Source organism: Sabethes cyaneus, chromosome 2, assembly GCF_943734655.1.
Source record: "Sabethes cyaneus chromosome 2, idSabCyanKW18_F2, whole genome shotgun sequence".
In the NCBI taxonomy this organism is placed as follows: domain Eukaryota; kingdom Metazoa; phylum Arthropoda; class Insecta; order Diptera; family Culicidae; genus Sabethes; species Sabethes cyaneus.
This window is the reverse complement of record NC_071354.1, coordinates 128,778,722-128,791,367: the sequence shown is the minus strand read 5'-3', so window position 1 is coordinate 128,791,367 and position 12,646 is coordinate 128,778,722. Positions and strand designations below refer to the sequence as shown.

At 37.5% G+C, this 12,646-nt stretch overlaps 1 protein-coding gene across 1 annotated transcript in view; it reads left to right on the top strand.

Moving 5' to 3' along the window:
• Nucleotides 1-11,759: 11,759 nt before the first annotated feature.
• LOC128737115 (cytoplasmic tRNA 2-thiolation protein 1) overlaps nucleotides 11,760-12,646 on the top strand; it is a 28,445-nt gene continuing 27,558 nt past the window's right edge. The window contains exon 1 of the mRNA XM_053831679.1: nucleotides 11,760-11,928. Within this exon, the coding sequence (XP_053687654.1) occupies nucleotides 11,881-11,928 (48 nt within the window). The 5' untranslated portion in view covers nucleotides 11,760-11,880. The remainder of the gene's footprint in view (nucleotides 11,929-12,646) is intronic.

Here is a 12,646-nt window from a genome sequence, read left to right as displayed (position 1 = left end):
ACCAAGCTTGCAACATGTTTTTTAGAAAAATATTCGGAAAACAGTTGCATTTAAATTATAAATAAGTTTCATGGAAAACATGATGTTATTAAAATGTTTTATTTCTAACGCCGATGTTTTCAGTAGGGATGGAAAACATATCGATACCCAGTAAACCATTTGGTTTGTATATCTCGATTGCAACTGAGGTATACGAAATCATATCTGAACGAAAAAGTTATATTTCACGCCATATAAGAACATATATATACCAAAGTGGAGGCGATATACGTGCGAAACTTTTGACAACTATTTGTAATTCAATTTTGCGCAGTTTTTATAACACGCAACTAAATACTCCTGAATATATGATATAGATATAATCAAATATTGCAATTGTCTATCCTGCTTTATAATTCAGTCATGAATTATATATGAAGACACGCACGACTGCAAAACAACTTATTGTTCACTTCGATTTGACATACTCTAATCATTATACAATTCCAATGTGAAATTGACATGAAAACGATTTATTGTGAACTTTCTATTACGATTTTGTGTTATCTGGGTACTTATCGATGATATCGATATTTCCGAGGCATCGTCAATCATCGATAAAATTTTCGAATGAACGATAATTATCGATATTTTTAAACTCTTGGTTATATGACATACAACCCCCCCCTTTTAAACACCCGCATTCACTTCTTCACCATGCGATTCACCCTTAAAGCCACCATTCGTGTACAAACTTAGAAAAATTTGTCTAAGAATGTCGATGAGTTTAGGCTTTGCCAACATGTTCGACATGGCTGACAGAAATCGAACAAAAATTCGGCAGAAAAATTTGAGCAATACCGCGTAAGGCAAAGTTTCTGCTAGAAACGGTTGTTGCCTTACTGCGTTCACGGGTAACAGCGGGAAGATATTTGACAGAAAGTCTGGAAGAAAAAAGTTTTCGCTGATACTGTTTTACCTGACTCACTGCGAATATGCGTATTATTGAAATTAAATGTAACCATACGCTTTATTCGTTTATAACGCATATGCAGTTAATATCGATAACAAACGATTTTTTGTAAGTTGTGCTTTTGTTATTGCATTTAATTTGTAAAAAGTTGCATAAATAACAATTCAGTTTCACAATACAATTATTGCGTACTACTGGCACATGAAATATAACGTTTAAGTACGTTATTTTTAGTGATCAAAATTAACGATATTTTCGATACAAGGGCGATATTTTTCGAAACCTTTCGAACCAACACGATCCCGCGAATACAATGCATTTCGCAGTGAGTCAGGTAACACAGTAGACATTTGGGTGGATTTCGCATAAGCGGGGTTCAGCGCTAAACTTGAATAACCTAACAGTAGAATCAATATATAGAATGCCAGTGTCGCTGTTTTTCTACAGGCCTCATTGTGGTAAACATGATGCTAACAATCTGTATCAAGTCTGTGAATCGGGAACTTCATTGTCAAAGTTGTCAAAGTTATTTATCTGTTCTTCATCTGTGCGCTGGTTGGTGCTGTCATCAGTGCGCTCATCGCTGTGTTTTCATGCCAGTGAAATGTTTTCAAACGTTCTTTTTCTTGAATTGAATCCTACAACTGCGTCCTTTTGCACCGATTTTTTTCAAAAATTTGAAGCAAGCGAAGTTTTCAATCATATTACTTGGCAGCCATATTTGAAATTTTAAACTGGTTGTCAAAGTTTGACAATGAGATTCCTCTTTTGATGAATCTCAGGCACACACACATATGCATATATAACGTAAATACATTATCTGAACATGTGTGATGTTTACCACGCGCACTGCAGCGACACTGGCATTCTATATATATTGATTATACTAACCTAACCAATCAAGCTCAACATATTCATGTTGGTTACTATCACAGAACAGAAGTGGAAGTTCGAACAATCGTTCGAGCAAAACCTGGCATCTACGCTCTGGTCTAAAACTCTACCAATAAGTAAGAACTTTGACGAGTTTTTGTTTTGAGTGCACTTCCCAAGGAACAAAACGGCAGCACCTAAACAAGCAGGTGTGGAATAAGAGTTGTGTGGTAGCATTCGGTGCTGAACAAGCGAATTTGCTGAATTGTCTGTTGTTTAAACGTCATACCCTACATTTTTTCTAGCTTCTAATCAACATCTATACATTGTTATATAAGTGCGGAATAAGAGTCGAATAAACATTATGCAAACGTATCGGCAGTACGGCTAAGAGCAGGTGTGGAATAATGGTCGCTTAAAAGCTACCATGAAAATGCATGTCGAATAGACGTTGTGCAAACGTGTCAGTCAAGAACAATTGTGGAGTAAAAGTGGAATAAGAGTGAAATGAGCATTGCGCAAACGTATCAACAGCATTACGAAGATCAAGTGTGGAATAATAGTGGAATAAGTGTGGAATGAGCGTTGCGCAAACGTATCAGCAGCATTGCTGAGAGCAAGTGCAGAATAGAAGTGGAATAACAGTGGAATAAATGTTGTACAAACGAATTTGCAGAATTGCTGAGAGCAAGTGTGGAATAACAGTGGAATAAATGTTGCGCAGCATTGCTGCGAGAAAGTGTGGAATAAAAGTGGAATAAGTGTGGAATGAGCGTTGCGCAAACGTATCAGCAGCATTGCTAAGAGGAGTTGTGGAATATGTGTCGAATAATCGTCGTACAAACATATCAGTAGCACCAACAAGAGCAGGTGTGGAATAAAAGGTGCTTGATGGCAGCCAACAACACCAATAGCTTGAATGACACTTTATATTTTACACTTTATAATTTATGCTTTAAACACTTTATTTTTTTGATACAGCCGCCGCAAATCTTTGCTGGTCGTGGAAATCCTTTCATGTGTTGTTGCCTGTACGGTGTGTATCTCTTCCCTCGGCGTGTCGTTATCCCTCGTCGTACCGATAAATTAAATAAACTTATATCCTAAGACAGCTGGCTGCTTGACGGTTTGCGAGTTACTCATAATCGATTTGCACAGCGAGATGAATTCCGTCGGGCTAAAACCGCCAGAATTGTTATGATCGGGTGGCATAGTGGCGATGACCAACTTCCGCTGCCGGTGCGCGAAAACACCACTGCTTCTCGTGCCATCCGCTGCTCTTTTTTGTTTTTTGGACGAAAAAAACTAAATCAGAGCCGATGACAAATAGATGTGCACAGACAGCGAGCGACTTAAAGCAGCAATAAGCTCTGGACTATCTGCGTAAACTAATGACGGGATGACAAAAGTACAAAAGTGACAAAAGTACTCTGCGGTACTAGCACGAATCACTCCTGCTGTTAACTAATCACTGCTGCTGTTAATCACATCACTGCTAACTAAATGAACAATCACTAGCCGAACATTCTGGATTCCAATGAATTTTATTAAGTACCACCGCTCACCGTCGTCAATATTCAAAAGAAAAAAGTCTTCTGCGTTGTGACTGTGTTATGTTGCTGGTGGTACAAGCGAAATGCTTTATTTTATTATAAATAGTTTATTAAATGTTTAACATGTGCGGAATAAATACTTCTAAAGTAATCTTGTACAGCAGATGCCAAACATGATTTAAGAAACTACTCTTCAGCGCTTAAATACATTTTAACCAATTTTTGTTCCACGCTTGACAAACTTAAGCTGGTAAATCTACATCGGCTAAAAACTCGGCGCCTGTCATATGTCAGATTATCTCAGATGTGTTCGTTGACGGCTTCCGACCGACAGGATGTAAGTTCGAACCCATGTGAATTAAAAAAGTATATGGCAGGCTTGATGAATTTCGAGTCAACCAATGATTTCCTACTAAGTCTCTTATTATAAATTATAATATAGGCATACAAAAATGGCCATGAAAATAACGAAACCCACAAAATAAAATAAAAATACTTCCTGCATATTTTTTTTCTTTTTGCTTGTCTAAATGTTGAACTGCTGTGGAATAAACGTAGCTTAAGTATCATCAGCAGAAGTTTAATAAACATATATACACGTACTGAATAAACGTTTTACTATACGTTGCATAACAGTCATACAAACGCATCTTCCACGCCCATATTCAGCACTGTGCTGTTTAAATTCTCCAAAACCAACTGTATAAGCATTGAACAGAGGTGTTTAGACATACTTGAAAAGCAGCTATACAGCATGTGCTGAATAAAAGCTGTCGGTTAAACGTTTAATAAGCAAAAATTGTTCCTTGGGTTGTCATTCAAAATCTCGTCTAAACGAAATTCCTCAACTCGTCTAAATATTTCAGCTTTACTTCGCACATAGGAGTATTTGATGCAAAATGTTGGCCGTAAGTCCAAAATGGAAAATGCATGATTTTATCAAAATATCGTATCTATTATCACAATAGGGCCTACTAGTCACGTTAGTATTGTTCTATGCAGGATTGATTGATTTTTTTTTCACAGAGTATGCTGTTATTTTGGATAGCAGTTTTCAAGAAGCATCCTATCGTTCGTGGGTATATAAACCTGAAAATCTGAATGAAATATTATTTGTTTAACATAAGTGAGCATTTTCTCCGTAAAGAAGGATATTTTTAAATAATTTTATCTAGCTTTTTACGAGCCGTATTGGTGAACCGTATAATCTGTGTTAGTGTTCGTAATATTTGGACAGTATTTTTGACATTTCGTAATTACATCGCACGTTTTCTTTGCGCACGTTCACGTTAAAATTAACGGAACGTGCGGAAAGAAAACGTGCCATGTATTTAGGAAATGTCAAAAATGCTATCCAAATATTACGAACGCCGTCCGCCATTATGGCATGTAAAAAGCTGGATATGCATTTATATATCCATCAGCTTCTTCGAGCCATAATGGCGACTGTCATTCGACTCAATTCGACAAGAACAAAATATATTTGTCATTATGTTTACGTATATATGTATGCACGCATGTACATATGCATATACAAGCATAGGCGTCACACACACAAACCAATTTTATGTCACATACACAAACCAGTTAGCACCGCCTAGTTAGCGTCGAGGTACGATGCTGGTCTAACAAGCCAGTCGTCGTATGTTCGAATCTCGGCTACACTGAGAAAACTTTTATGTGCCAAACAGTTATCATTTATGTGCAAGCGATAAATTAGCACATACTATTCATACGCGTATAATTTTTATGTGTATTTCTGGGAGGATTATGTTTATATGTGGCTCATGATAATCATATGGAATTTCATATTGTTGATTGCAAGGAAGATTGTCTAATCAATAAGTGCGCAATCGCTCTTAAAAGTGCTATTTTGGCTTAAATCGTTTCGGTCTCTTAGGTGCACTTATTGCTTGGAATGTAACGAAAAAGTGCGCCGAAGATACCAAAACGATTTAATGCAGGATCGCACTTTTATGAGCGATTTCGCACTTTGGAGGGTACAATTTTCCTTGCAATCAGCAATATGGAAATTTACTATTAGTTATGTGCAGAATATTTTGAGTTTAGGTGGGGCTTGCTAGTTAGAGTCAGTAGGATCGTTGCACTGGCCCCGTAATATTCCTGTATTCTAACAGCCGGCTGCGAAGTCTGTCGATAAAGAAGGGTAATGCCTAAAGACGGTATAAACCCTTGGCGTTGGCTTTTTACACAAACTAATTTAGATTCAATGGATTCGACCGCAATAAATTTTATGGAAAGCTCTGAGGTAACAAGTTTATATATTTTTGGATAGAACTAAGTGTAAATTCGACTATCTGAAAAACCTTAAGCGAAACTGAAATAAACTTTTTCTCGCCGAATAAGTCAACAAGAATAACATCACAGAACAGAAGTGGAAGTCCGAACGATTCGGCGATCAAAACGGGTAACAAATAGCGTTTTTGTTTTTTTTAACCTGGGTTTATTGCAACCGACTACTAAATAAACAAACATTTTCGCGAGCATAAACAAACGTTTTCGGGTTGTCAGTGCATTGCTTATTGCGAGGTTCAAACTCTGAAAAAACTCAGTGTGAACCCGTCGTCTAAAAAGTGCAACCCAGAGCGAACCAACCTGAGTGAAAAAACAAACGTTTTGACAGCCGTTCGATTGGAACTAGAGCGAACCTAGATTGGACCTAAGCAAAAACAAAAACGGTAAAAGTCTTTTTTGTTTTTATTTTTCTTTGGGAAGGTTTTCGTATAGAAGCGAATAACAGCAATATAAGCAGAACGCTCGCTGCCAATCGCATAGCAGCTTTCACATGCTTTTGTGTGCATTCGTATACGTTCGTGTGTTTTTGTGGAAAAAAAGTGACTCGCTACCGCCAGGTTCGCTAGTATCTGTAGCATGTACGTGTTTGGATTTTTACTTCCATTTCTGTTCTGTGATAACATATTAACCCCTCTAAGGTCTTTTCTATTTTCATAATGTCTATAGATAATGGCCATATGTCTTGTGGCCCCGGAGTTATAACGGAGTTCTTTGGGGGACCGCGACATGGCTTTTTTAGATAGTTGCCAAATATTTAAAATTTGTTTGAAATCTGTTGATTTTTGTAAATGTATCATCGACTGTGGACATATAAGTTACTTTGCCGCAGTTACGAGCCATGGCGCGCACGGTCCGGATCCGGGGGGACACTATGAATCCGGAACCGGTTCCCATAAAGGGACATTTCAGCATCAGTAAAGTATGTCGTGTCCCATATCAAAAAACATCAGCATTCGATAAAACAGCGATTGGCGATCAGTTCATGTCTCAAGAGAAAAATTTGTGCGCTGCCGTCCGAATAGTTTTTTGGCTGATTGTTACGTGTCAGAGCGCAAATCGCGAAAGTGAATTTCTCAAAACTGTATTTCCAAAGTCGATGAGCATGATTTCTCGAAAAAACCTACACCGATCCACTTGAAACTTTTAAACAAGTTATATTCTCGTTTTGTTGATTTAATACAAGTTTTCTGGAAATATTTTCTAGAGATTAATCGAAGAGTAAAATTATTTTTCTTTTTTTTTTGGTCTGTTACCGTAACATGTATACAAATTTCCACTTTAATCAGTTAAAAGGTTTAGTCCTGTGTAAAGTATAACCGCTTAATCTTCAATGCATTAGAAAAAAGATTTGAGATTGCTCTCATTCTCATTTTAATTCGTATTTCGTTTTCTATTTTGAAATAATTCATTGCCGCAAGCATCAATTGATGTACCGCAAAGCTCTAATCACATCAGCTTGATGAAATAAGACTAATAGAAGTAATGAAGATATTTTGGACCAACATGGTCACTTCACCGGAAAAACAACTGGTACCTGATTCGCGACACATTGTTTAAATTTTAGGATAATTCATCTTACGGCACATCAAATCACATCATCTTGATAAAATGAGACTATTGAAAGTATAATAAAGACATTTTGAAAGCAAATGACCACATCACTATCGGATCTGGAACATCCGGTACCTGGTTCAGGGGAATTCTTTGGATTTTGGGATAATGCATCATGAGGCACATCAAATCATATCGCTTTGATCAAAAGACATTGATGGAAGTACAATGGAGACATTTTGGAACCAAATAGCCACTTCAGTAACCGGGTTTGGGTTCAATTGATGATTTTAGGGTATATAAGCGATTTAACTTATAATGAACCGGTTAACGGGGTAGTTCTGGTTATATTGGGGCGGTTTAAAACAAAATCCTATGGCACTGAAAACTACAATACATATATCAAACTAATAATGCGTTTTAGAAGCAACCATCACCATTGGAATAAAAACCATCTTATGTGTTGAAGGCATATCTGATATCATAGCTTCTAAGGTATTACACATTTTTGTCCCGAATAATCCCATATGTGCTGAATCATAATCCACCCAGTTAGCTTCGGGGTAAGATGCTAATCTAACAAGCCAGTCGTCGTATATTCGAATCTCGGCTAGGAGGTGCTGCTATAGAGTCAGTAGGATCGTTGCACTAGCCCCGTAATTATCCTGTACTCTAATAACCGGCTGCGAAGTCTGTCTGTCTGCCCAAGCACCGGGAAGTTCCATTAGTGTTATTTTGCTAAGCCGATGTGATTTGATGTGCCGCAAAATGAATTATCTCAAAATACAAAAATGTCCCCGGAGACAGGTGGTTGATGTTCCGGAGCCGACGCAGAAGCGGCCATTAGTACAAAATACTCCGAAATTTACCCTGGGTGTCAGTTTTGGGTCATACCTTTCAAGCGAGGCAAGGAAAACGAAGTTCGGATTGAAAATGGATGAAAAAGAGCAAGCTCAAAATTTGGGTCCTTTTTGATGATGCTTTCGTTTAGATGGACCGATAATACAAATTAATTGGGGAGTCAAACGACATGCATTGTACAACGGGAGCAAATCGTTTGAATTTATAAGAAGCAATAAATTGAAATAACTTACAGGAGATAACTATACAAAAACTTTTTAAATTAGGAATATCGTAAAAAAAAAAGAATTCATAACTACATATTTCATCACTTTACCCACTGTCCAGGCAGATTAGACCACCCCATCGACATCTCTATATCGAACTGCAGTAAACGTCAGCGACAGCATGTCCTGGGCTCAAAATTTGACAGCGGGCCCAAATCAGACTGCTGGCAGTTGAGTGAAACGCAGTGCTGATATGCTATCTCATTTTCGCACACACGAGATGTTGGCAGCGAAAACATGGTTGCCTGCCAATGGGGTGGATTAGACTAGACACAGGGGGATTAAAATACCCAACTTTTGTTTTTGTTTTGGTTTCACTGAGCGAACTGACAGATTCAGTTGGTTCGACTAGTTGAATTTCATAACAGAGACAACAGCTAATAATAGTAAAATTGTAATAAAAATACACTGTTTAATTGCTTCCTGTTTAATATTTCCAACCAGCAAGTGGGAGCAAAACCAAAACTGATAAATGCTATACGGAAAATATGTAGAATTTGACAGCCTCACCAGTCCCTAGTGACGAGACTGGAGCATTTAGACGAGTTGGCAAGGATGCCAGAAAGAAAAGTGTTATGAATTTTCAAAATGTATCATCGAGACGAGAATCGAAATCAACATGCGGCTTGTGATCTTAAACAAATTTTATATTGCGAATTGCATCAAAAACGTGAAATGCAAGAAACTTGCAGACATGTTACAAGTAAAAGCCCCGCAACGAGCTGTCAATTACATATGTCAATTTATTGGGATTGACACTCACAATAAGTTGACATAAATATTTGACAGCTCGCCGCTGGACTTTTACTTGCAAACTGCTTACAAGATTTTTGCATTTCACGTTTTTAATGCAATTTGCAATATAAGAATTGTTGATGTGCGACTGTATTGGTGGTTTGTATGCATCGGGAAACACTTTGCAATGAAAAAAAACAAATCGCGTATACGTATACGCGGCGATGTGTGCGTAATATTCTTGTCAGCAATCTCTATGCTAAACTTCCAACGACATGCGTAACCGGTGTAACGTATAAAATAGGAGTAAAATCAAAAGTCGCGTAGGTATAGATTTTGATTTTTATTATTGATCACCTGCGGTTAGCGGCAACTACATTAGCATGTTTGAGAGATGAAAAAACACCTATGCTAGTTTTAATCACACAGTGGCAACTTTGACGTTTTCGAACAAAATAGGTGAAGCCAACACATCTGGATCACTGGATCACTTTTATGCTATTGCGCGGCTAGTGTGCGTGTAAAAAAACGATTAATACGATATTTCCGCAGCAGCAAACTTAACTTTTGTAGCGGCGTCATCTGTTTCTCGCCCGAAAAGTGAAGTTTTATGTTAGACGAATGTAAATTATTGTTACCAATGCACTGTTTTTGAGATTCCTAGAAAATTCTTCACTTCTAAATAACTAAATTGATACATGCATGATTGAGTTTTTGTTGGTTTGGTCGCGTGAGCATAAAGATTATTAACACCTTTTTGCCATTTCCGTACAGGAATTCCATAGAATAGTTCTGGCAACTTTGCTTTGAGTCAGCTAAATTGGGAGAACAGTATAGTAAATTTTCCGTGTAAAAAGCCACTTTCCACCGCCAGGTTCGCTAGTATCTGTAAAAGGTTAAAGTTACGAGTTTTGATTTTAACTTCCACTTCTGTTCTGTGTGTACAGTCCAGGGGCTTGCGATGGGTGCCATGTTTTTGTTGCCAACATCTCAGCACATCTCGACAAAGGTTGGCAGCAAATCTACCTGTCAGACGGGCGCTATTTCTTGCATTTTTTGAAATAGCGCCCTTCGTTAAGTGGACTGTCAAACACCGTTCGTTAAGATACGGATAGCACCCCGCTGGTACAGTCCAATTGAGTGCGAAGAGCGCAATACAGATTTGTCTGTATATCTGGCATCCCTGATGACAAGCGACAAGGTAACGTGTTGATATTGATATTGTGCTTTCTCGTGCTGGCAGTTTGACAATCCACAGAAGATGACCCCACGGGAAAGCAATATCAATATCAGCAATTGTTCTTGTTGTTCTAGTTAGTTTATACCCTAGACAGACATACAATTGTACCAGCGTTGTACGTGTACAGCGTTGTACATGTACAACGGAAGGGTGACAGACATACTACTGTACGTTGTACGTGGTTGTGCTCATCACCGATAATCTCTAATTGCATGATCTAAGCGTTGGTTTTTGTTCCTATTCACGAAATGTAAACACAAATTTCAAGATGCCGAGCGTTTAGCGTTAAATCTTTGCCAAAATCTTGCAAAATAATAATTAATTTAAAATTCTGCTTAGTTTTTGTTATCACAACTACCAGTCATTGGCGCTGCGCGCAGTAAAAATCGAGCAGTTGTAGCTTCGTACAACGGTGAAAGAGGTAGGTACAGAAACCACCGTTGTACCACTTTGCTTGCGTGATTCTATCGTTGTACACGGTGACAGACATACAATAGGCGTTTTTGACCAGCTATCGCCCGCTTAGAGGCGCTGCATAAAAAAGTGATGAAAAGTAAAATCGCTGTCAAACTCCATACATTTTTGAAAAAAGCTGAAATAAAATGCAGTTTTTGATTAACCCTTTCAATTGTCAGGATTTTAGGTAGCGAAATATTGGAAGAAATTTGTTTATCTACGTTAAGGTAAGTGAAAATATTCGAATTAATTAACTTTATAGCAGAAAAATGGTAATGTTTGATTTTGTACCGCATGAAACAAAAGTACATAGAATCAGCTGTAAAGTTTACATATTCTGGATAGAGAATCACCAATTATTTTCAGTTTTCACTGTTTTCCAATGTGTTTTCAAATGCTAACGGATTTATTTTCGTGATTAGCATCATCTGCGCCAAGAACCAAACATATAACCTATCAGTTCGTAAACATAAATACACTTGCGAAGCCCTTTATAATCTCCCGAAACAGAAACAATATATATCAAGTGAAAGGTAATACTTTTTCTTACCTTTATTATCCATTTTCATCATTCCCACTGTTGTTAATTCAGTAAAATATTACTTTTGAAGTTGAGCTCCATATAGGTGCCAGCAAGCATTTTGGGAATTGCACTTTTTTTGTAGTTCCAATAATCACAACCAGGTAGCGAACGGTTGCTATTAGTTTTGCTCGAATTCGCCTATTGTACAGGTACAACGCTGGTACAATTGTATGTCTGTCTCTGGTATTATTAGTTAGGTCTTAGTAGAGTGACTATATACAGAGTGGCGACAATGTCAAAATTGGAATGATAATTATCTGTCAGTGTCATTCCAATCGAGCAGACAACCTATCCAACGCGTATGCAGGAAAGAGAAAGAAAAACCTATGATAAACCGCATTGCATACATTTGGGATGGTTTGGCGCCACTCTGTATATAGTCACTCTAGGTCTTAGGTGTTAGTTCGTAAAATGGTCTTATAGCAAGGATAGCAAGTGGATAGTCAATTTTTCTATTTTGATTTTTACTGTATCAGATTGTTGAAACAAAAATAATGCCCGTAATTTGTGCAACACTGTGTGGTAGAAAAGCTTTCTTAAAGGTAATTACACTTTGATGTGGATTTTTTGGTTAAGGAAATCACAGCATAATTTCTTGTACAGTCCCACGCAAGGTGAACCTGAGAATAATTATTTGTGTCTGTTGACGGACACGGAGTTGAAATATTTGTGGTGAGAAAAAGGAAGAGAAATATTTGCTTTTATCAACAGTGTTATGAATCTTAAGGATCAAACACGAATCGCCGATTTCTGGAATTTCAAATGTGATTTTTACGCTCAAAACAACATACGTTCATGAAAATTTATCATTGTGTTCTGACAGATGCAAAGAATACAATAAAAAAAATTCGTGAAGATATCTTGTTTTGAACATAAAAACTGTTTTTGAAATCCAGAAATTAGCAATTCGTGTTTGAACCTTAAGATGAAATAAATCGTCATCGATTCTGCAAATTCCAAAAGCAGTTTTTTTTTGCTTAAAACCTAGAACAGGACGTGCCATCTGGCTTAAGGTACCAGTACACTGTTTGCTTTATCGTCAAATTTTCTTCCTGTCAGAATTTGGGCAAATTTTGGTATTTGACAGACATATTTGTCTTGCCCAGTACACTGTTTGTCAAATTTGATGTCAAAAATTCGATCTGAGACGTTACCCGTGTTACAAAATCAAATAAATTTTGACATATTTTGTGGGGCCGGTACACTGTTTGCAAAACAGCATGAAATTCGTGAGATTATCAAATACATTCGGCCCGAAAA